General features: G+C 35.9%; 1 protein-coding gene across 1 annotated transcript in view; it reads left to right on the plus strand.

The window, feature by feature from the left end:
• The window catches only part of LOC127620361 (adhesion G protein-coupled receptor B2-like), a 449,688-nt gene that overhangs the window by 320,213 nt on the left and 102,031 nt on the right, over window positions 1-27,444 (plus strand). Inside the window, exons 15-16 of the mRNA XM_052093573.1 lie at window positions 5,531-5,633; window positions 10,228-10,271. Of these exons, the coding sequence (XP_051949533.1) occupies window positions 5,531-5,633; window positions 10,228-10,271 (147 nt within the window). The remainder of the gene's footprint in view (window positions 1-5,530; window positions 5,634-10,227; window positions 10,272-27,444) is intronic.

The following is a 27,444-nucleotide window of genomic DNA, read 5'->3' on the forward strand; positions in this document are numbered from 1 at the left end:
CATTGGCTGTAAGAATGGATATGTGTAAGTGCACCAACTCCAAAAGAGGTTGTGAGTGACTTTTCTCTGGCTTTGCTCGGAGGTCTGGTCAAGGCTTTTACTCCTCATCCTGATCTATATACCTACATAAATGAGTGTTGTGGTGTCTTACTCGGTAAACAGTCAGCAAAAGTGCCACCTTGTTTGATCTGCCAGTGGGACTGCTTGTAAAAAAAAACACATCGCATTAAAGATTTCTTTGTGAGGTCAATGGCACAGCTTCTCATGTCACATTCCATGGACGATGCAAAAGAGCTACTATGCAGTATTACTGTTGTGGCTCTCAGCGAAGCAGAGGGCAATTACAGCTCTGGAGCCCCCCTCATATCAGAAAGGTGCAATAAATACCTGAAAGCCCAAATTGCAGAAGAGTGTGTCATCATTCCAGATGTAGAGGGTGAGGACCTGGAAGTGGATCCAAGTGACCAAACACAGACAGACCTACGACAGTGGAAAACAGACATATGCGAGGAGAGCAGGTCACTTGCCGTAGGTAATGGGGATCATGATAATATGAGATTATTCCAATATAATCTGGCTTGCAAATTACATACCACTCTGGACAGGGGTAATGATCCCTCACTTTCGAAGCACCAACATCACCGCAAGTTCAGCCAATGTTGAAGCAGAGTTCAAAAACATCAAATGTGGCATTTTCCAAGAATGAAAACTTGGCTATTGGATCGGGTGGATCGATTCATTGCTCGACATCTGTCCATCATTGAAGGCAACATGCAAATTTGTTCCGCAAAACAAAAAGGTGAGGAATAAGGAAAAGAGGATGCAGCTATTGCAACAGTGATCATCACAGGAGCCAATCCACTACCCACCACAACTTGCAGTGTAGATGGAAAACCAGAAATGGATGCTTCCTGTTCTGGGAAATCTGACAATGTCACAAACATCCATCTAACTGGAGAGTCCTAGCGGTTCCACCCAAAAAGAGGAAGAGGAATTCATACCGCTCTCCTTGTCCTGAATGGCTCCATGCAGATCCATCTGTGAGGGGGAAAATCCTGAAAGTGGACCTGTTGAAAAATTGAAATAATCAACAGCCTGTTAAACTCAGGAAATCAAGAATCTCTGTGCTGAACACATGTGCATGTAAATGCACTTTTTGTCAATGCTTATGTTGTGCTTTCTGCGATAGTGTCACTTTTGAAAATATTGTTTGCGTTGAGGATTCCAACAACCTCCTCCAGCTAGTGAAATCCATCACCACAAAGGGTCTGAATGCATAGGCCTACACACAGAGGGCAGAGCTGCTGAGTGAAATATTCAAAGTTGTCTGATAGAAGACTGGTGCTCTCCAAATCAATGCACAGTGTCACATCTCCTCGATCATTGAAAAGACAATGACAAAACGTGCATGTGTTTCTTTCACAAAACAGTGCTCCTCACAGTATTGTGGTCTCAGCACACAAGTCACCCGGGAAGTTCCATTTGTTTGTACTTCTGTTGCTGTACTGCAGGCTTCTGGCATGGCTCATCTTCAGGCCACAGTTGAAGAAGGCCTTACCCTTCTGGAGTCCCCCTGCCTAAGGCCAATACAAAGTCTGTCACAGTGTCCCTCTGCATTCAAGACAGATAGCTCAGGAAAAGTGCTCTGTGCAGGAAAAGTTTCTCACAGTTACAATCTGGGATAACTTCTATGGATTGACACTGACCTCACAAAATTTCCTCTGTGTGAATTACTCTCAAATCTGATGCTCCAAGGAGAGAGATTTACTTTAAAGGCAATCATTGGACATTATGTGGCCTACTGCAGGAGGTCTCCATGTGTCTGGGAGATGTATGACGACCTGAGATGTGGAGTGACAGGAGCGTCAGAAAAACACAAAATATGCCCACATGCTGTATTATACACAAAAGACTGATTGCATTGGTTAAATTTAATTTCACAAATACAAGTATTTATGTTATATGCCATACACCCTTGTTTTCCTACTACTGTTTGGAGAAGAAGTATCTGCTTTTCTGGAAGTCGGCTTGATGTTGTTTGCACTCAAGTCTATTATTCTGTGTGGTACATTATTTGTGTTATTGGATGTTCGATACTACACAGTAATTACATTTCAAAAGTAAAATCATTTTGGCTTCTTAATTCATTGAGTTACGAGTTTCCACACACACACACACACACACACACACACACACACACACACACACACATATATTAGTACTAGTCAAAGGTTTGTCAAAAGTTTGAAAACATTAAGATTTTTTAATGTTTCTGAAATAAGTCTCTTCTGCTCACCAAGGCTGCATTTATTTGATCAAAAATTCAGTAAAACAGTAAGAGTTTGAAATATTATTTCAATGTAAAACAGTTGTTTTCTATCTGAATATATAGTAAACTGTAATTTATTCCTGTGATCAAAGCTGAATTTTCAGCATCATTACTTCAGTCTTCAGTGTCACACGATCCTTCAGAAATCATTATAATATGCTGCTCAAGAAAAATTCATTATTATTATCAGTTGAAAACAGTTGTGCTGCTTTATATAAAATTATATATATATATATATATATATATATATATATATATATATATATAAATAAGAGACAGTAAAATACATTTATATAGTTAAAAAGATTTCTATTTCAAATAAATGCTGTTCTTTTTACCTTTCTATTCATCAAAGAATCCATACAAAAATGTATCACAGTTTCCACAAAAATATTAAGCATGCAAAAATGGTTTTAAACATTGATAAAACATAAGAACCATACTTAATAATTGAGTACCAATAATAATTGATAATTGTTGAGCACAAAATAAAAATTTGACTATGATTTCTGAAGGATCATGTGACATTGAAGGCTGGAGGGTTTTTTTATTATACCAGTCAAATTACAAACAATGAACATGACAATTGTCATTCCAACACATAGTATAAAATGGAGCATATATAGACTACAAATAGAACAATTATATAAAGTGTAATCTATAGAATAAATACAAGTAAAATAAAGAAAAACAAAAATGCAATTTAAAACAAAAAAACAAACCATTGAAGACTGGAGTAATGATGCTGAAAATTCAGCTTTGAATCACAGAAATAACATTACATTTTAAATTATATTAAAACAGAAAACAGCTATTTTAATGTGTATTGTTTCACAATATTACTGTTTTTACTGTATTTTGTATCAAATAAATACACCCTTGGTGAGATTACGAGACTTCTTTCAAAAACATTTAAAAATCTTAATGTTTCCAAACTTTTGAACTGTACTGCACACACGCACATGCGCGCACACACACACACACACACACACACACACACACACACACACACACACACACACACACACACACACAGTGTATGTATAAACACAGAGCTACAGCAAACAGATTATGGTGCCTATATTTATGACAATGTTAATATTACTACTGTCATTCATATAACTACATACAGTAACAAGTAAAAACACTTACCTTCGAGTTGTGTTATATTCCACACAGCTTGTGATCCGCTGTGTCCGTTACAAGTTGAAAACGAACAGTGGATAGGTAACTGTTAAGTGAATGTGACTATTTATGTGATTTGGTTTGCCATTTGGATCTTACCTTGTTACTTCAACTGTATTGTAAAAAAAAAAAAAAGACAGTCGCAAAAATGAAACTTTTACTTGCACAAACCAGAAACTCAGAATGACCCATAAATATTATTTTAATATCTAAAAAACTGAAGTAGCACAAACACATTTGTTTACAGCACAAACGAAGAACAAACAACTGAGACTATTTTGGGAGAATTTAGAGCATGTGGAGGGGCTGCGTGACGTCATCGCCTATAATTCAATGTCTAATACTTTAAAAACTGAAGCAGCACAAACAAACCTTTTACTGGCACAAACCAGCACAAACGAAGCACAAACAAACGAGACTATTTGGGGTGAATTTGGAGCATGTGGGGGGCTGAGTGACTTCAGAATGACCTACAAATATTATTTTAATATCTAAAAAACCAAAGCTTTTTGAAGCACAAATGATTGAGACTATTTTGCCGACGTTTTGCGTTGGGTGGGGGGCCAACTTCACGCAGGTCTAAATATCTCATGCAGTGTTGTATCTAAAATGAGATAAATCAAATTGATTTTTTTTATATTTTTATAAGAAAACAATACAAAAATTATTATCAAGAATAATTTTTTCCTTAATATCAAAGATCTTACTATATAAATGTAATTATGATCCAACGTGAATTTTCTTTATAAAAAAATATGATCATGCATGGTAACATGTGCATGTAAAATGGCCAGAAATAGCATTTTAGCTTAGCGTAAAGCTGACAATTTACACAAGTTTAATTTATATTTCTTCTGCTCCAAACTTACTTAAAACGTACTTCTCTGTCTGCTCATATGAATGCAACATATCATAAGAAAGTTTTTCACCGCTGTTAAAATGCACGCTGGATTGCATCATTTATATGTAATATTTTCCATCTGAAAGGACTAAATATTGAATTAAATAAATGACAATAAAATGCAAAGTAAGCTCTTCAGTAAGTAAAATACTTTTTGTATGTAACTGTATTCTAATGACCAATTATTTAAATTGTAACTCTAGTGGAATACAATTACTTATATTTTGTATTTTGAATACATAATCCCATTATGTGTATTTCATTTCCCCCCCAACCCTGCCAATGGCACTAGTTTGGGGCAAGGCTATTTGACCAACACGTGGGACAATGTAGCAGTGTTCAAAAAGTGTTTGAAAACAAATTCCGTTGGTGGTGCTAGTGGCACAGAAATACACAATTGAGCTTTAAGGAATGTTGCGGGTTCAATATAAGTAAGGCTCAGATGACAGCATGTGTGGCATAATGTTGATTACTATATATATATATATAGTAGTGTTATTTTATTTTTTGTTTATTAACTGGTCCTATTTACCCCGATTGTATATTCCACTTACATCTAGGCACTTACAATTGGGGTAAATAGGACCAGTCAATAAACAAAAAATAACACTGTTTAAATATTATAGCAATAAAACCTAAAAATTATAAATGTTAACATGGTTTATTGTGATACAATTGCTTACTAACCTCATCTTTCTAAAGTTATATCCAATATTTTAATGTTGTTGTCATGACAACATAATATCGCCAAAAGCTATAGTCTGATAAATGCTGCAATGCTAATAAATCCCTGATTCTGTCATACTTATGTTTATGTCTTGTGGCTGTACTTTTGAAGCTTATTTTAACTTTCCCATTCACTTCCATTGTAAGTGCCTTACTGTAACTGTGTTTTATTTATTTTTTTGGTAATCAATATTATTCCACAAATGCTGTCAATTGAGCTTAACTTGTATTGAACCCTGAAACATTCCTTTATATCACAATTTTGATTGCATTTCAAACATATATTGCATCATGTTTTGTCATGGATTATCTATTGTCAAAGGTGAAACAGGGCATTAAGTTTTAGACACAGTTTAAGACCTAACTCTCTTTATGTTCCTTCCCCTCAGAGATCCATTTGTGATCAGCTCAAAGATTCTGACAGTGACGGTACGTCCTTTACCCAAGCCCTCCGGGCCCTTGGTAGCAGTGGAACTCGCCCCTTTGCTCAATGTAAGTGCCATATACCTTCATACATATTTTAACAGACATCAATTTAAATTCTGTTAAATTCTCATTAGTTGTCATACTTTCACTTTGTGTTGTAACTATACGATTTGTGATGCACATTCAGTTATATTAACAAATTACATTAAAATCGCAATATACCTATAGAGTCTACTTTAATAAGGCACATTTTCTAGTTTGGATGACCCTCTATTAATATACTTCTTTTATGAATATTACATCTTTAAAAAATCCTAAATACATAGGACATAATTTACTTCAAATAAAGGCTCTCAATATTTTATGTGGGAAAAATGTAATAGAAATATACCCGCAAGGATTCATGCAAAATGTGAGACCTGCAGATTGGATTGTGCATCAGTGCAGATATGAACTCTACAAAGAACACTGTCATTGTGATATTCCTGGAGTCGCCATGGCAACCTTTACCTGCCATATTCTCCATAGAGGCATGAGTTCTAGGAATATGAGAGTGGACGTGATGCATAAATACACATCTGAGTCATGTCTATGCACACATCCCATACTACACAGTGTAGCACACTAACTCCATTGTCAAAGCCCAGATTGAGTTGACTTTTGCAAATCATTCAATTTTGGAGAAGAGTGGATTGAGTGGATTTCTTCCATGCCTATGGACACAAAGGGTAAGGTTGTGTCCTGCTCATCCGTGGTCCTGGGTGATCCCCAGCTGTGTGCAAAAGACTTTGGCAGGGGTCAGTTTCCAGATTGTGCTCTTGTGCCCTGGCCACAGATGCTTGGCATATTGGTGGGAGGACACTGAGCATGTGGGTTGGGGAAATGTCCTATCTTTCTGGATAGCTGCTCTGAGACAGACTGCCTGAAACATCATGTCCCCCAGAGGCTGCTTGGAAATAGTGTGGTACACTCAGCTGTGTGTTTTTTCTCCCATTAGCCAGCACTCCGCCACGTTCCATAGGACTCACCCTTAAACTCTGTTGACCCACTGGTGAGTCCAAAGGGGGTGCGAAAAGAGTTTATGCTTAAATCGTTAACATCTCCGTATACACAAGTTAGGCTATGGGGTGTCATTTGAAAGCTTAGAATCTGTACTTTTCAGAGATAACAATCGGTTCTGCTTGTATGTTGAATAAAAATTTTTAAAAAAGTCCTGAACCATTCGTGTTGCAAATTAGCGCCCCTGAGAAGGTATAGAGTAGAAATATTAATATGAATATAAAAGTTTTTGAAATAGCACTTAAATGGACAAAACATATATACAGTTTATTTTGTTGCCTTAATACCACAGTTTGAAAGATTTTCAAAACAATCCCAAATATCATTGATTTGTCATCAAATACAAAAGTCTCTTTTATGTACTCATCACTACAACTGTAGGTCCCAAGCCCTAGGTCCCTAATCTGCTCTTACCTTAGGCAGTGTTCCCCAATAAATTGTCATTTTGTAACTGTCTGTGAGGTTACTTGGCTGAATAATAATCCAATGTTAGGAAAAGCCTGCTAAACAAATCATCAGAAACACGTTTTTTTTGAGTATTCATGATAAAATGTTTTATAGCATCGCAAAGGGGATGATCTCAGCTAGTCTTTTTAGAGGCTAAGATGAGGGTGAAATAATGAGGGTTGTGCATGAACTAAAAATTAGACTGAATCTCTATGTACGTGCACATCTGTAAGGGCTAACAAACATTTCAGATATACTGTGTTGGAAAGTGATAGAAAAAAAACAATTCTAGATCTTGCTGCCATCTAGTTGAATTATTACTAAAGACTTCTCAAAGTGAGATTGAACAGAACCAGAATTACATGTTTACAAATTTTTATATATATATATATATATATATATATATATATATATATATATATATATATTTTTTTACTTTCTGTTTATCATAAGATTATGAACACATACAATATTATTATGAGTTTTATTATTATATATTTTTTTATTATTATTATAATAATTTTTTTTATTATTGGGTTTGAAAAATGAGACAGGAATTAGTTAACAGTTTTATTTTAAATTTGAGAGTCAAAAATTTCAAGCGGCTGTCAAAAAAGAGTTGAATAAACTTTCATTTTTATCTGTTTGTTACCCAAACCTATTGCATGGCTTTAGAAGATTTGGAATAATACACACAAGTTGAATGGACAACTTTTATTATACTTTTATTGTTGTGTTTGGTCATTTTAGAGATTGAATGCACCAGGATATTCATCAAAAATCTAATCTTTTGTGAACAGGTTTGAAATGAAATGCTGGTGAGTAAATGATGACACAATTTTCATTTTCGGGTGAATGATACCTTTAATCAGTTGCAGTCTGTCACTGATTACTGATTGCCAAAAGTGTCTACCTGAAAGTCATTTAAGTGTCAGATTGAAATGATGTATTCAAATCCATGTTTTGTTTTGTTTTCCACCTGTGACTACAAAAAGGCAGCTCCATTCATTTCTTCTCATTATAAATGAGAGTATGAAAGCCATCTGTCTGTGGTCCATAAATGCTGATGAGTTACATGCTGCCATATATGAGCCAGCAGAACTCACACACAATGGCATGAATCCATATTGTACAATTAAAGGTGGCCTTAATAAGTCACAAGCCCTAAACAGGTATTTGTGTGAGTTTTTCTGGGCTGTTTAGACAGCAATGCTGTCTCCAAAACCACCCTTAGGTCATTGTGGAGGGGACTGCGACTGCATCAGTCATTCAAGCACTTATTACATTGTGTCAACTGTCAAAATGTGATTCTCTCAATTGAGAATCACATGGGGGCAAAGAACTGTTTAAAGTAAAGAGTTCTATATTATAATACCTGAAGAGAGTTATCCGTCTGAATGGCAGTTGCTCGGCTGATGCTGTACCTCCTGGAAATATGCAGTATGAATTCTGCAATAATTACTCATCGAGCTGAAAATGCCATGTTATTTATCACTCTTCAACTGCAGGAAAATGCACCACAAGAATGCTCAACATTTCACACTTTGAAGAGTCCTATCAAAAATGTTCATTGATAAAGCATCTACTATAATATTATAAAATATTTGTGATGTACTGTTACGATCCCTGGTTGTCTGCCCCATGTTTTCCGTGTCGCCGTCACCATGATTCCCGTCCTTCATCACTGTGTCATTGTTCGCACCTGATTGTCGTTTGTTATCATCATGTGTCTGTGTACTTAAACCCCGCTGTTCCTCCATTCCCTTGTCGTTCGTTGTTCTGACTGTTTTGATGTTTTGGAAGGTCCTGATGTTTGCTCTGTTTCAGGTTTTCATGTTTTAGTTTCAGTTTTCCCATCGTGGTTGTTTCCTTTGTTCCTGTCTGTTTATTTTCACCATTGTTTAATAAACCTGCGTGTAGATCCAAACTCCCTGTCTGTCTCCGCCTTCTTGCCATAACATGTACATGTTGCAAACATATTTAATATACATAACTACTTTTGAATGTATGTTAATGGAGACAAAATGTGAATCCAATGGTGTTGTAACAGCATCTTCCAGCAAGGGGTTACTGGGCTATGCGAATCAGCCAAACATTGACCCCCTTGGTTTAAAAGGATACAAATTGTCATTATTTACTCACCTTCATGCTGTTCCAATCCTGTATGACTTTCGTTCTGTATAACACAATAGGTGATATGGAATAGAATATGAGTACTGAGTATATATGAGTAGTCTTATATCAGTAAATTATGGCAGAATTTTTGGGTGAACTACTCCTTTAAAACAACATTATTTCAAATATAATACTCCTGCTTGTCTGGAACTCACTCAGACTAGATTCTACAAGTCAAATGCCCTTATTTGGAGCATACAACCTCACAGAGACCAAAAATGAGACATGACTGTCTAATTACCCAGCTAGTGGAAGGTCTCAGGAGTCTCATTTACCCCTGAAGATCAGAGGTGATAATTGTTAAATTCATAAGATCACATTAGAGTCAGCAATTCCTGTACCCAAAGCTCTGTCCCTCAAATGGGATAATAGGCATAACTTGAGCTGAGACAGATTAGTCAGTTATACCAGTCAATTTACTGATGAATCAGTAATGAGCTGTTCAGCCAAACTTGCACCACTGAACCCTGATTAGAACCTCACTCTGGACAGAAATTGAGGTCATCTTCACAGACTGGAATCTATTATGAATCAGTCAATCTAGAATGAGCCTTATAATGAATTATCTGGAGTCTAGACTGTGTAATTAAGCCATGTAGCATTTGTATTTTTTAAAAGAAATATAGGACAGTTTCACTTTTAAAGCAAAAAAAAAGATTGTTTGGTTTGAAATTATAGAAAAAAAAAATATCTTGTGGTTACTCTGCTTGGAAACCTGTGTGAACTTACAGGGAACTGACATAATTCACTAAAATGTTTTGGGACCAGTTGGACAAAAGTATTTGCAAAATGTCTTGTAAAAGTGAAATTAGTTTTGAGACAAGGTTTAGCATCATTTATTTTCAGATGCCATTTTATATAGATTTTGTGACGCATTGATATTGACTTTTATTTCTGTCTTCTGTACCTTTGCCTTCCAACACTGCTTGTTGTTTTGGGAGCTTTCTAACTCTCTTTGTCTCTCTCTGTCTCCACAAAGGGCACAACATATCCACAGTGTGTCGTCTGGGACTACGGAAAACCGTAAGTCAACTGACTGCTACACCTGGCACACAAATACACCCACAATTGCTCTCTTACACAGATGTCTGTGTATTTTTGACATGTTTTTGAACTCATCTTATCTTTACAATGCAATTGAGAACATTTGGCGTTAACTTTGTATTTGCAGATTCATTAACAATCAGACATCCCAATGATGAAATGTTTGACACCATGTTAATTGAGTTGTGAGCTGAAATAGCCACGTCATTCTTCTCACCTCAAACATTCAAGTGAGAATTTGATGCACAATTCCTAGTATTCAAGGAAGACGTCATCCCTCACAACTCATGATTTGATTGTCTTGTGGTCCAATCCCATCCGAAAACCTTTTATTATTGCAGTGTCTTTAATTCTCAAGGTATGGGGTGAAAAATATGGCTCTTCATAAGGGACGCTTGTTATTTAGCAACACAGTTAGTTGGGCGTTCTGTTTTTAAAAGCTCTCCCTTACAGGTAGATATTGCTAGCACCAGTTTCCTTGCTTAGGCATGCATGGAAATTTCAAACAATGTATTTATTTTTCAATGTTTGAGTCCATCCTAATTCTGTTTCTTGTTTTGGTTGCATCTGTGTGCCTGTTGATTTAGAATCTTTGAGAGCCCTGCATATATTCTTGTTCACACTCTGTTTATATATTTGTGTCTGAAAACATCTGCGCTCTGAGTCTTTTTATATCAGGCGATACAAAAGAGTTTTTGAAGCATCACAAACAAGGTGAGAGAGAAAAGGAAAGGAGAGAGAGAGAGAGAGAGAGAGAGAGAGAGAGAGAGAGAGAGAGAGAGAGAGAGAGAGAGAGAGAGAGAGACTTGTGGACACTTACAGAGATTATTTATGTTCCATGAGAATTGTCAGTTGACATAAGAGACAATGACTGTTGGCAATGCAAAAGAGCTTACTTTTATACAAATGATCAGTGATGCAATGTTTGTGACTACAAATAGGAATTGAAATCAGTGAAGCTCAAAAAGTCCACTTCCTGATAGTGTAAGTGGATTCTCGAGTAGGAATGCCTACAAGTGACCAACACAGTACCAAAAAAGTAATATGGTAATACTACATACACTTCAGCAAAACTAGAACCAAGGTGTCTCTACTGCAGCTGTGTTGATAATAACTTGCAGTGTGGACACATTGAGCGATTGTACCTAAGATTGAAGCACCTGTAAAATGATGAAATCTTGTCAGTCTTGCACACTCAGCTGTGCAAGTATTTCCTTTTTTGTAACTCCCCACATACACAAAACAACTCACACATCATTAATACTCACCAGGAGGTGGTCGGCACGGCAACAGGCAGACATGGCTAGACAGCAGAATAGCGGGCGGTAATTACTGGAGCAGAAAAACCTGCTTTCGGCAGACCGCAAAGTCAATTAACGCAAAACCTGATTACCTCTCCCATCAAATTACATTCCAAATCATTCAGAGATGAATGCGCATGTGCAATTAAAAAACAGTAAAAGTTTGAGATTATTATCGCTATTATAAACCCGAACATGGCTAAACTGCTCCAAAAGCCAAAGCCAGTGGATTGGTTCAACATTCACCCTTTATTCATAATCAGACGCTTACAGAGAGGAGATTTATATTGTATAGCAGAGAGAATTAGAGATCATTAACCTTTATTTATTTATTTATTGAATATAGATTTGTTTGAGTTGTTGATGTTGTTATATTATTATTTTTTTTTTGTAACATTAATATTATTATTACTACTACCATTATTATTATTATTATTATTATTATTATTAATATTATTAATAAAAGTACAAATGGGTGGATTTGCATATGGCATAACTGTTCTTTATACTGAATTTATTAATATTGAATTTGAGGGTATATTCACTAAGAGGGATTACAGGCATTTGCAATACATTTTTAGTTACTGGTTGCATCTAAAACAAAATGATAATGGATTTCAGTTGTGGTGACAATGCTATTTTGAGTGCTCACATCGCAATACATCATTTTTGGTGGTGGGAAGTTGTTTAAATGTACGCATTTGGTAAATACTTTTATGCAAAGTCCTTACTTGCATGCAAGGTACACATTTAATCAGATTCTGTGTTTCAAATAAATGGGCCAATGACTGACTTGCAAGCACTGTACTCTAAATTTGATCAACAAGAATATACTTGAATCGGACTTAATATAGCTTTATCGGCTTAGAGGCAAAAATGGTATAATGATTAATAAAAGCCCATTTCACATTTTTGTGACAGCTGTTTCAATATGTTAAACTGTGCCAGCATTTCTTTGTTATTTTTCTATTTTTTGGACAGTATTCTGTACCATTCTTAAGTAAAACATAAAAATAATAATTGCATGGTGATGCTTTCATCAGTAATGATATATTGGCAAATTACAATTATTCATTAATAATAAAATAATAATAATTAAAACAAATTACTTCAAAAGGAACTTAGAGGGCTTGGAGAACTCACAGATAAGGAAAAAAAGCCCTATGATCTTTGCACTATACAGGGCTTGTAATCATAAATTCACTTTAAAATACAGAATGACCTTAACAGACTTTTTAATGTTTTATTTTCTTTCTTTCAGAGCTCAAAATATACTGGGCTTTACTCTTCTACAATCACATCAAATCATATTCAATCCCTCAAACAAAAACTAAACTCTCCATGATGCCATTTTAATCAAACCTAGGAGAAAAAAGCATGGCGCTAACCAACAAATTGCTTTTAATCATGATAACATAATGGAGTCCCCACATACATGTGTTAGCACTGTGGCTGGGTAATGCTTTCACAGAAAAATGCTGTGCAGCTGTGACATTTGTGAAGAGATGCAAGGGGCTATCAAAATCAGTCCTTGCTGTATTTATCACCAGTTAAATAGTTTTGAATGAAACTGCGTGGGATTGTTTGAATGTGAAGGGGCAGATTTTATTTGGAGATGTTGATGTTGTAAATTAAGTACGTTATAGCCATAGGGGCTTATTGGTATTGATGGCACTCAGGAGTTGTCCTTGCTCAAACACAGAGAGGGGTAAACATGGTTCATCACCTTTATTAGCTCTTTTTGGTCAACTGACTGTTGTTAGCCGTTAGAGACAGTGGGATAGGGTTTGTATGGATTCTTGTTAAAACAAGATAGAAGAATGAAGGTAGCACTTTATATTGAAGTGTCACCCTGATCTCATGACAATTAGAGTACAGAATTGTGGCAACATTTTTTAACGCAAAAGCTGTTCAAACTGTTTTTCAAACTGTGAAATTTCTGAATGAAAACAAATAATTAAGCTCCAAACTGTTTGCAACAAAGTTGTGAAAATATCCGATTAAGTAATCTACAATACATATGTTACATCAAATAGCAAATATCAGCATGTGTATCTCCGAACTGCCGAACACTTGACAGCAGCAATTTAACATTTCATATTCTGTCAATAATGTACATCAATGCTTCAAGTTGCTTCATATTATTTTCAACAATAATACTAATAATAACTACAAGCAAGTTCACAAAAAAGTGACATGGGGGTATCTTTTTAAATCCATTTTATGTTAATCAGTGTCATTACTCAGTAGTTACATTTTATTACATTGTAATATAAATACTTTAAAGCAAAAATGATGCTTTTGCACAGTGGACATTGTGTGTTATATGTGTATGTCAAACAATTTATACATTTACATAAATGTTAGCATAAAAAGTTAACAAATTAACAAATTACAGTATCCTCTCACACTCTCATTCCCTTAATAGCCTGTCCCATGGCTATATTATCCATCTTCCGGTTAATTATCTAACTCTTTCTCTCTCCTCCATATATCACTGTGTTTAGTTGTCTGACCTTCGTTTGAAGTGAGACTGCTCTCCACATGTATCCTTTCATCTTAATGCCACCCTTCCAGCTGCCTAACCTCCCTCTGTTCTCTCTTTCTCCCATTTCCTTCATTAACTCTTCCTTGCTGCCTTGAAGTTCTCTCCTTCCCTCTGTGTGGCAACTTTGTATGTCCTGCTGCACATTACCCATCCTGTTTCATATGACAATACCCCCCACACACACACACACACACCTCTCTCTCTATCTCTCTCTCTTTGTTATTATTTTTCACTTCTCTTACTTCCACCAAAACTCTTTATAAGCTGTGGTGCTTTTTAATTGCCACCAGATTATGGTGCCCTTTTCTGTGCAGTAGGAAGCCTTTGGTTGCTCTCTTTTTAATATGACAGAGCTTTTAGTGCATCACATGAGATGAGGAGAATTTGTGCCCAGACACATGCTCACACACAGATAATCTGTGATTGGACCGCACACAACAAGCAAAATCTTTCTGTTTCAAACCAAATATTCTCAAAGGCTATGTCCCAAAACAAATGCATCTATCTTGTTGCCTTTACAAATACAGCATTTTTGTATGAAGTCACCTCCTAAGAAAATTGATTTCAGACAGGTTTCCAAAGCAATATAATATCATGTCTAATGTTCTAAAACAAATTCAAGAGAGCTTCAGACATAACCAAGCAGACATTTAGTGACTATGATGTTTTTTATTAACACAATTTAGTTTTTTTTTAAACTTCACTTCATACATATTTGCTGATCAAATTGCTATACGGTCAGGAAAAGGCCAAGTGTAAATGTCGTCCAAGATGGATTTGGGATGGATATAAAGTGGCAATCGGCGGTGGTTTGAGACGCATTCCATTCAAAATTAGTTAAAATGTAAATACCTTTTGTTGTTCAAGCCACATATACAGGTATAAGATTTACTCTGCCTAAACAGCTGTATGTCAGCATTGGGAAAATGTGAAACATATCAGCGTTTACAGATTATTTGCATACGGCTTGAGTCGCACAATAAATTACACCAAAAAAATAAATAAAGGATGCACATTGTAGGAGAGACAGATATTTTTCTTCATTTATTTGATGCAGATCGCTGACAAAACTGAAACTAAACACTGACAATGAGCGCAGCTGAAGCGCATGACGGATCTTAACGACGCCAAGCCCCGAGGGGAAAATACACAGCTCACACACAGACAGATAAGCACGCAGAGCAAATTCACTTGGAATCAAATAATAAATCACATATTTTAAATTTGTTGCCCTGCATTAGCATAATCATGGAAGTTTACACTGTTTTATTTGCATATAGCATAGGAATTGAAGATCTGATTTATATCCGTTTTGTGGGGGACACATTGATGTGGCCAAGTGTAAATGGAATGTGCTTATCCAATCGGATAGCAATCAGATCAGTAAAAACGCATAAAGTGACCAATTGTAAATACCCCCTTAGTCCTTTAGAATTACAACATTGAAGGATACATCTGTGCTGCCTTCAAACTTCAGCCAGACAAAACAATCTCAGTAGACATCATGTTATATAAACATTGGATTTGGACACAGCCAATGTTTTTTAACACTTGGCTTGTAAATTTCCTGACATCAGCACCGAGACATGCACACACAAAGTTTAATACTGAGTAAAAACATCTACTCTAGAGCAAGGTTGTAGCCAGGAAATTACTTTTGGGTGGGCCTCAATAAAAATGGATTGGCCAAGTTTTCGGCCAAATTTTTCTCTCCAAATTTTCCTTAGCAAAAGAAGGGTGGTACATTTCACTCTTTCAAACAGCAAAATGTATGCATTTTTTGACTATTTTATACATTTATATTTGAAGTAAGAAAAAATATCTCTAATATTCTGGGTGGGCCTGGGTCTATTCGGGTGGGCCCAGACCAACCCGGCCCACCCTTGGCTATGCCACTGCTCTTGAGTGAGGAGAGCTGTGTTGTAGTCAGTGAAGAAGAAAGTTGTAATATGCAGGAAATAATATATATATACACACACACACACACACACACACACACTGCGTGCACAATTATTAGGCAAGTGAGTATTCTGATCCTATCATTATTTCCATGCAAATTTTCCAACTTCAAACAATATATACTTGAATGCTTATTGGATTCAATAATTTTCAGGTGATATATATGTAATGCGGGAGGGTGTGGTGAAAGTGACTAACACCTTATATCAATGTGTGCATAATTTTTAAGCAGTATCATTACCTCAGGTAAAATGGGGTAGACGGATGCAATAGCTAATTCAAACAATCAAACGATTTGTTCTGAATAGTCAACTAGGGTGCAAAAAGCATGGAGAAGAAAAGGCCCAAATTAAATGTAAAAGACTTGGAAGCTACCAGGAACCCATTATCCTCCAATGCTACCATATTCCAGAACTGCAACCTACCTAGAGTGTTCAGAGACATGGCCAAGGTCGAGAAGGCTGAAACATGACCACCACTTAATATGTCAAGATTGGGCAAAGAAATACCTGAAGACAGATTTTTCAAAGGTTTTTTGGACAGATGAAATGAGAGTGACTCTTGATGGACCAGATGGATGGGCCCGTGGCTGGATCACTAATAGACACAGTGCACCACTTCGAGTCAGGCGCCAGCAAGGTGGAGGAGGGGTACTGGTGTGAGCTGCTATCATTAAGGGTGAGGCAGTTTGAACTTTTCGAGCTGAAAATGGACTGAAACTCAACTCCCAAACTTACTACCAGTTTCTGGAAAGTACTTTCTTCAAGCAGTGGTACAGGAAGAAGTCCTCAGCATTCAAGAAGGCCATAATCTTTATGCAGGACAATGCTCCATCACATGCATCCAAGTACTTGGCGAGCCAGCAAGGGCCTCAAAGATGCCCAAATAATGACTTGGCCCCCTTCCTCACATGACTTAAATCCTATTGAGAAATTGTGGGCCCTTCTCAAACGTTAGATTTACATTGAGGTAAGACAATACACCTCTTTTAACAGCATTTGAGAGGCTGTGGTTGCTGCTTCAATGAAAGTTGATCGTGAACAGATCAAGAAACTGACAGACACCATGGATGGAAGGCTCATGGCAGTTATAAAGAAGGGTGGCTATATTGGTCTCTGAATATTTTTGAAAAGCCAAAAATGTTATTTAATTGTAATTTTGTGTTACAAAATTACAATTACTCTAAATTGAGAATAAACAATTGAATTTGGAGACATTCTTTTTGTAATTTATTTGCCTAATAATTGTGCACACAAATCATATATTACCCTGAGAAAGACAAAACAATTTGTTTCCTTTGTTAAACATTCAGGTTTGAGGTTCAATAACATTTTGGATTGACTAAGAACATTGTGTTTGTTCAAAAATAAAATGAATCCTGAGGAAAACAATTTGCCTAATAATTGTGCACGCAGTGTATATATATTCCAAATAAACCCAATTAGGTCACTCCGAGGATTTTATATAATTTAAAAAATTTTATGGTATTTTTACTATTAATAAATATTATGGACTTCTTTTTTGTTTTTGGGTTGGTATTGCTGTGGAGCGCAAGGATGGAGTATTCTGTGAGGAAATGGGGGTAAGCTGAAAGAAATTACAGTTTAAAGCCAGAAGTCTAAGAGAACAATTGTTTCATTGCTTTCATTGTATTATAGCTTCCAAAGAAGCAGGACTCCCGTGTGATTTCTAATCACCCATTTAGAGCCACAATAGTCAGAGAAAGCATACTTATTTATGTGTAAGTTTGTGTGTAGTTGTGTAGATAGATAAAAACAACAAATTCACACAATACTCTTTCACACTCTCTTCTGTTTTTATATTTTGTTCAGACAGGCGGCAACTATCATATCTGTTTAGTTTGTTTGTAGTATGAACAGTAAAAACAACAACAATAACAACAACAACAGAATAAATCGGGTGTTTTCAAACCTCTACAAACCACATCCATTTTAATTCGATTAAAATCATATTCTTTTTAGAATATGTCCTAGAATGGTCCTATCAAATTTCGAGATTTGTTTTTGCTATTATGGGCACAATATGCATGTAAAATTATAATAATAAAATTATATGCATGTAAAATTATAAAATTATAATAATGTCTGTAAATCTAATTTGAATGAGCTGTCTGAATACACTCATTTTTCTTACTCTTTTCTTATATAACAAACTATGGGACATTCTCTATGTTCTCTATGCAGTAAATAAATGAACAAATCAGCAGTTTTGAACAGTATATGCATGACTTTGTAAAATTAAATTTTTGTTTATGTTCTTTATTGCGATTTGTGAGTTAAGCACAGTGACAAGTTGTCATCATAAACCTGAACAGAGACTAAATTCACAGATTTTTGACCTCTCTTACAATACTGATACCTACTCCAGTTCTTGTATGAGAAAGTATTATGGCATCGTTCTGATGACTTAATTGCTTATTTCAGCAACCCATGTCATACCTGGTATTGATGATGCTGTATAAACAAACAAATCTCTATCTCAATGACTGTCAGTCCAAATTCCAAAGATTACAGTTTGAAAATGTAAACAGATTTGTGTGCAGTGTGCAATACGCTTTAGCTCTGTGCTTCAGTCTCCTCCTCATGCTCCAGTAATATTATGAGTAGACGTAAATGAGTAGGGTCAGGGGGTGCTGAGGGAAGTCCTAAGTGACAGGTGGCTGCTTCTTTAATCTGCAAGGAGAAATTGTCCTGCAAAGGCATTTTTATTTATTTTCTTTTTTTTTTTTTACTCGTTATTCACATCCCTTGGTTTCCTCCTGACATTGTTTAAAGTACATAACTCTTATTCCCTGAGGCTAAAGTGAAAAGAAAGGAAACAGGAGAGAAGGGGAGAAAAGAGGAGAACTATGGTAAAATATGACCATTTTCTTTATATATATATATATATATATATATATATATATATATATATATATATATATATATATATATATATATATATATAATGTTAGCAGTTAAAGGTGAAAGCTAAAAGGAATAGTTCAGCCAAACATGTACTGTCATCTTTTACTTGCCTTTCACCTGTCAGTATTTTGAAAATCACTATGTGTCCTAGCTGCACTTTTTCGTGCAATAAGAGTCAATGGTAGCCATGACTGTCAAGCAAGATTTTCAATGATTACTGACTTAAATCACGATCTGTTCCTCATACAAATCTACCATATGAGTTCAGAATACCCAGAAGAAAGCATATGAGTCACATGAACTACTTCATGGTGCATTTTAGTGCTTTTTGTAGGTAGACAGCCCCTGGATGAGAGCAGTTGAGACATTCTGCAAAATTTTACCCATGGAGTTTATACAGGAAAGTCACACATGTTTAGAATGAGTAAATGGGATATCATTTTCATTTTGGGGTAAACTGCCCTTTTATTGGTTATGAGGATATAGATTTGATCCACTAGAACACTGTTCACATTACAAATCACTACATGCTTTTGGTTGTTGTTGTTGTTTTTTTAGGGATTGATTATCAAGTCTCAATCCATGGACCATTCATCTGAGGCATACAGCAACCAATGACAAGAGCTTTCCAAAATGCAAAGCTCCAATATGATTGTCTGGCTTTACAAATTTGTTTGGAGCCAGTGTGCACATGATTTAATCAATCACTTGGGAAATAACATTGTTTACAATTGACCAGAAATGAGTGCTTATTGTGATGAGGCAGGCAAGGAATGAGGATCCAAGTGCAGCTTTAATGAAACAAAAGATAAACAAGGTAACTCAGAATATATAAAACACAGGAAACCAGGCACAGAACATGACAACACATGTGAGAACTGACAAACTAATTGGGGGAAACAAGGGCTTAAATATACAAAGGAACAAACAAGGGAACGAGGAACACCTGTGGAAACAATCAGGGGAAAACCAATCATAAAATGAAACTACAAAAGGACTACAAAAACTAACAGGAAACAGGAACTAAACAAGAATTTCAATATAAAAGCACAAAAATAAAAGACAACAGGGAATATGTGACACTTATGGTTAAGATATAGTTGTTTTGTGATTTCTTCTTGAATTAAATTTGCTGTTAAAGTGTTATATGAAACCTAATTACAACCAAATTTGCAAATTTGTTAAAATGTTGCATTAAACTGAATTACATCCCAACATTTTCCCTGCCTGGCAAGTTATTGGTATTGCATGGCATTATAGCTGTCCATGGTGCTGAATCAAGTAAAATCAATGAATTTGTTACACTGAAAAAGATTTAGCGTCATTGAGGACTAATTACCATTTGAATTTTATTATGAATTTATTAATTGAATGTAGAATAATTTAATGCACCTGCAAAACTGCCCCTATAGCTATAGTCAGTTTTTAATCTTCAATACTTTATTAGATTTGAAAGACATTTACATTTATCTGCTTATATGATATCAAAAACACTTTTTTACATTAATATTCAGCACTGGATACTTGCCCTCGAATTATTTTGTAAAAGAAAGGTGAAAAATGTGTCTATACAAAAATATTAATTAAAATAATAATAATAAAAAGAAAAAGAAAGTCACAGCCCACACATGAAAAGTCAGGGAGGTAATCATTTGTTCATTTGAGGCCTGTCTGTGCGACATTAACACAGCTTGAGTTTCAGCACAGATAAAAATCACTCATTCTGCAGGGTTCATCTCCACAAACATCCTCCTCACACCCCACTGAGAGTGTATGTGAATTCCTCTGCATTCAGTCATTGTTTCTGTCTGGCTCCGTATATTACATTTGCGAGCATGTTTCTGTGCATGTAAGTGTGTTGTTGATTTAAAGAATTATACTGGGAGTTGGCAGAAGTATTTCACACTATCCCAATGGCCCTGTGCACGTGTTTATTTTAAAATGTTTTTTCTTGTGCATTTGCAGCACTCTATGCAGGCCATGGCTTTGTAGAAGGCCATATGTCTATTCCACCTGTTTTCCAAAACCCTACCTCTGTTTTAGTGAGAAATATAAAGCAATTATATCTAGAGAAGCATTATGCATATAGCTCTCTCTATTTGCACCTTTCTGTGTGTCCAAGTGTGTCCACCACCAAAGTCAGATGGGTACATATTCTTAATATTAGCAAACTATAGTTTTGGCAAGTCCTTTAGGACATCTACTTTGTGCAAGACAGAAGTAATTTTTACAACAATTTTTTTACAGATGGATTTTTTTACTTTTAATTGACAGTATCACAGTTCCAGTGGGTCAGAAGTTTATATACACAAAGTTAACTGTGCCTTGAAGCAGCTTGGAAAATTCCAGAAAATGATGTCAAGTCTTTAGACAATTAGCCAATTAGCTTCTGATAGGATGTGTACTAAATTGGAAGTGTACCTTTTCATGGGAAAATCTAAAGAAATCAGCCAAGACCTCAGAAAATAAATTATGGACCTCCACAAGTCTGGTTCATCCTTGGGAGCAATTTCCAAATGAATAAATGTACCATTCCAAAACCTCCATATAAAAAATAAAACGACTACAGTTTGAAAGTGCACATGGAGACAAAGATCTTACTTTTTGGAGAAATGTTCTCCAAAAATGTAACTGTTTGGCCATTATGACCATTGTTATGTTTGGACGAAAACTGGTGTGGCTTGCAAGCCAAAGAACACATCCCAACCATGAAGCATGGGGGTGGCAGCATAATTTTGTGGTGGTGCTTTGCTTCAGGAGGGCTGGTGCCCTTCACAAAATAGATGGCATCATGAGGAAGGAAAATCATGTGGATAAATTGAAGCAACATCTCAAGACATCGGCCAAGAAGTTAAAGCTCAGTCACAAATGGCTCTTTCAAATGGACAATGACCCCCAAGCATAACTCCAAAGTTGTGGCAAAATGGTTTAAGGACAACAAAGTCAAGGTATTTGAGTTGCCATCACAAAGCCCTGACCTGAAATTTGTGGGCAGAACTGAAAAAGCGTGTGCGAGCAAGGAGGCCTACAAGCTTATTGTGAGAAGCTTGTGGAAGGCTACCCAAAAGTTTGACCCATGAAAAAATGTAAAGGCAACGCTACCAAAAACTAACAGTGTATGTACACTTCTGATCCACTGGGAATGTGAGGAAATAAATAAAAGCTGAAATAAATCATTCTCTTTACTATTTTTCTGACATTTCACATTCTTAAAATAAATTAGTATAAATGTAACTGACCTTAGTCTGGAGTTGGCAGACCTGACATCTAATTAATAAAATGAGATTGGAGGTGTAGGTTAGAGCTACTTTGACTTATAAAAAACACTCAAACATTTTGCGTTTGTCAAAGAACACACAGCACTATGTATGGCCTAAATGTGCACTGCATACCAACATGATAACATCATCCCAACGGTGAAGTACAGTGGATGGAGCATTATGTTTTGGGGCTGCTTTGCTGCTTTGGGGCATGGAGTGCTTGCCATCATCGAGGGGAAAATGAATTCCCAAGTTTATCAAGATGTCAATGTCAGGTTTGCTGAGTGATGCAGTAGGACAATGACCCTAAACACTGAAGTAAATCCACAGCAGAATGGCTTAAAAAAATAAAATCCACATTTTGGAGTCCAGACATTAACCAATAGATATGCTGTGGAATGACCTCTAAAAAGCTGTTTACACATGACATCCTAAGAACATGAATGGTCCAAAATTCCTTCTGAACGCTGTGCAGGTCTAATCTGCAGCTATTGTAAATGCTTGGTTGAGGTTTTTGCTGCCAAATGAGGATTGGCCTGTTATCAAATCCTAGTGTTCACTTTTTCCACAGCACTTTAACTGTTCAGTGGGATGTGTTCAATAAAGACATTAAAAATTATAATTATTTGTGTGTTGTTAGCTTAAGCACATCATGCATTGTCTATACTTGTGACTTTGATGAATATTATTCTCATTTGATGACCAATTAATGCAGAAAACCAGAAATTTCTGAAGGGTTCACATACATTTTCTTAACCACTGTACATATATTCAGCTTATTGTTTTGTATTTTTATTTTTACATTTATTTTTGTTTATTTGTTTCTCTTTATGTTAGTTTTAACAGTGGGCAGTCTTTTAGTACAGTTTTACTTCACTGGTGTCAAAAAAATGCTGACTGGTCTTCATATAAAGATATTTTTCCCTATATTTTGCCAGTACATTGTAGTGGCATTTCCCACTTTCTTTTAACATTCCGTGGCAAATTCAGAACCAGCCTGCAAGACGGGGAATTGTACCTTGCAAAAAAACATTCAGCAAGTAATTTGGGTGCTACCTGATTTGCATAATTCCTTTAGTAAATCGGGTGTTAAAACAAGGTGCACACCAACAGCATATTTAAATAAATGATGCTATCAGTGGCGAATCCCACCATTAGACTCTGCTCTCTGTGTCCATCTTCCTTTATAGACATCCAGATCAATTTACAAGTCCATTTGCCTTGTTGCACCAACAGATGTATTAACATAGGCATGGTTTCTGACAGCCACGCTTTACTGCAGGGCTTTAGTAACCCTCTATGGAAACATACACACTCATTACGCATTCTCCCATAGATTTATCCTATTTTCTTTTTTCCGGACTGTGGAGGCAGAGGCTGGGATTTCGACCTTGCCACTAGCAGCTTTCTCTCTCTCTCTCTCTCTCTCTCTCTCTCTCATGACCTAGAATCCAATGCTGCTCATTGGGGCAGGACTCATGCCAGAGGGAGAGGAGTGGACTGGCAATGTAACAGGATGTTGATTCAAACAGTCTTTTCCAAGTAGGTGTGGGATAGATGCTTTAATCCGGCTCCTAATCCGCAGTGCTGCTATCCATCACACTCAGCTCACCATGTTAACCTGTTGGGTGAAATTATGCAGCTAGCGGAGAGTTCACCAGTTTCTACGCTGCTTTCACTAGACAAAAATAGAGAGATGGAGACTGCCTTGTCATTGTTTTTTTCAAATGGACACTCTTTGAAATTATAAAGAATTTGATGGATCATGTGTTTTTCATGATGACAATAATGACATTTGTTTACGTACAAGTTTGAAATTCGATAGAATGGTTTTGCCATTTGATCCCCCAATGAATAATGGTAGATAAATGCAGTGGTCATTTAAGTGATTCATTAGCCCATATCCAAGCATATTCCACTCTTCCCATTGAATGAATGTAGATCCAAAAAAAATAATTATAAATAGCTCCTTCCACAACATCACACTTTTGTATTATTTATTTTAAAAAAAATAAAAGAATCCATTAATAAACAAAAAATGCAAATGTATCCTGCGGTAGGCTTAAGTCTCAGACATTGTCCATTATTGTCATTTTCATATGTCAACCCATAAAAACGAACTGCATAGATATTGGACTGTTATTTTACACTGCTCTTAATTACTCATATGCATTCATATACAACCAGTTTTATTTAATTTGCGTTTACACAAAATTAGAAGTTGATTGTAGGCATTTCAAATTAATGGACTTTGTGTCATCTTGGACATACTCATGGATGCAGCATTATTAAAAAAAAGAATAGTTTTAAGTTGTAGAACAATTAGAACTTGATCCATTGTAGAAATGTATTATTCACAGTCAGCCATGATTACTGAGTGAAAGTGCCACATAACAGGGCACTTACTGAGATTAAGAAAGTAGCATTCAGCTGGTAATGTGATTATAACATGGCAGCCCCCATCTGCGGACCCTCTCCATGTAGAATAAAACAGCATTTATAAGGTTACTGATATGACTGGTGTCTTCATTTAAATGTGAGTGGCCATGACTTCTTACATATATTGCAAAATTAACAACTTTTTTAGTGAGGAAAAAATTACTAAGTGCACCATTAAATATGGTTTTTTTTTCCCCCAAAACATCTCAAGATTATACTATTTTGGGGAAAAATTTAAATGGGGAATTGTTTAAAAGGTCACAATAACATTAAGATTCCATTGAGCTCTAAATAAACTTATCCAATTAAATTGATATGGTTATGACATGAAATAATGGCTCATGTCTAAAATGGCTCATGTGCCCCTTTTTTGCTTGTTACTTTGGTACAGTATGAAAGCATCTGTAAAGAAAATCAAACTACCCCTATACAAAGTATTTTGGCATGCTACAGTGATGATGTCAGTTGGTAATACCATGGTATTTTAACATACCATGGTAAGGAATGAGTACCATATTCATGTACCATTGCATTCACATGGTACTTCAAAGAATGTAACCATTGTACTGTACATGTCAAAATAAACATTGTATTGTCATAAAATACATTTAATAAGCATTTCCATCTTTATAAGCATCTATAAATATGTGATTATTATCAATTGTACTTTTAAGTTATTGTTTTGTTAGTGTATTGTCACATGACAGTGAACCTGTTACAGAAACCACATCACATTTATTTTTAGCTTAATTTCAAACCTTCTCTGCATGTTTACAGAATGTCTCTGTATGTTTACTGGAGCTGTATATGTGCACGGTGGGATGTTTTTGGCATGTGATTCAGGGTAGCAGACACCTGAACTCTTGTTGCACCGCACTTGTTATCTGAAAATAAGCATCAAGCTCTCTCTAACGAGGGCATGACTCAGACTTTCTCACACTAAATGGACTGTGGATCAGCTGCTAAAACAGCTTCAGGTTTTATGGCACAATAAGGGTAAATAATCACAGTGAGTTCCTCGCTGTGATATTGTAACCTGGGTGACCCTTATTCACCTCCCCCCTCTCACTGTAATGAAGTGAGACAGTAAGCCATAAGCATCTTATGGTTAAAATGAGCTGAACTGGGATAATGTGGAATCCATCTGACTGTAAGAACTGCTTCATGCGCCATTATCGGTCTTACCGTGCAGAGAGTTACATCTCACTCACTCTTGCTCTATATACCAGCCCCTCGATCAGTCGTCTCTCTCTCTCTCTCTCTCTCTCTCTCTCTCTCTCTCTCTCTCTCTCTCTATTTCTGTTCTGACTACAGTAATCTTTTGCCTAGATCCTGTGATCCTGTGCATGTCATCACATGCACATGTGATGAGCTTTCCTTGGCAGGGCTGTTTTTCTGTAAGTTGGAATGAGTTTATCTGTGTTTGTGTAATTATTGTTAAAAAAAAATAAAAAAAAATTGAAATTATAGGACTATTAATAAAGTTTAGCTCAATCGACAACATCTGTGGCATAATGTTTTTTTAACAACAAATCTTAATTTAGACTTAAACAAAAACATCTGGGTTACAGTGAGGCACTTACAGAACAGTGGAAGTGAATGGGGCCAAAATGTACAATTTAAATAGCCATAAGACGTAAAAGTGTTAACATGATTTTAGTGTGATACTTACTAACCTTTACTGTGTAAAGTTATATCCACTTTTACAACTTCGTGTCGTGATGATGTTACACTGTAAACCCTGTAATTTGCAAAAACAACAATTTAATCGACTTTACAGCTTAAAAAATACACAAGTTTTAACAGAATTTTTTTTTTTATAAGCTTCACATTTATTCCTTTAAACCCTCCAACAATTAAGCCCATTCATTTCCATTCATAAGTGCCTCTGTAACCTTGATGCTTGCTTTTTTTCTTCTTCTATTTTTTTAAAGGATTGAAGAGCATAAATTATTTTTGTGGAAATCAACATTGTCACAAATGCTGTCGAAATTATGTTTTTAAAAAAATTATAAATTAGAAAAAATTAAACTAACCTAAAATCCAGTTTCATGAGTCCTAAGCTACCTAAACTTCAATGAGGAAATTTTGGTCATTACAAGGGTATTATGCTATATATGTGGTTTATGAGGACATTTCAAGTGTTCTCATAATTCAAATAGCTTAAAAAACATACTAAACAATGTTTTGTTTTTTATAGTTTGTACAGTATAAAAATTATTATGTCTATGGAGAGTCCTCATAAGGATAGCCGCACCAACATATGTGTGTCGTCATAAATGAGTCACTAAAGATTTTTACAGCGATCTATATTTAGATTTCAAATTGTAACACTTGATGCAGAAATAACCTGTACCTCCTCCAGTGTGTGGGCGGCGGAAGTAAAAAGTGTGTGTGTGTTTGTATGTTTGTTGGGGGTGGGGCTCCGAGGGCAGGGGATGGTGTAGGGTGTTAGTGTGTCAGTAGTTCAGCAGCAACAGATTGAGCCTCAGCAAGCGTATGTCCGCTTATTACATGTAGCATCTGTACTCCGAGTGTGTGGAATTAGGCTACACCACAGTGGTGAGTACATATTCAGTGCTTACCTGTGTTGTTTACTTCTAACAAATAGAGACTAGAGTTAGAAATTGCCTAGAGAGAGTCCATCAAGTAGAAAACTTACCAGTGGAAGATATTGCTTGTGTTTCAGGGCATGTGTTGCGTGTTTCAGATGTAAGG

Source organism: Xyrauchen texanus, chromosome 26 (genome assembly GCF_025860055.1).
Source record: "Xyrauchen texanus isolate HMW12.3.18 chromosome 26, RBS_HiC_50CHRs, whole genome shotgun sequence".
NCBI lineage: Eukaryota > Metazoa > Chordata > Actinopteri > Cypriniformes > Catostomidae > Xyrauchen > Xyrauchen texanus.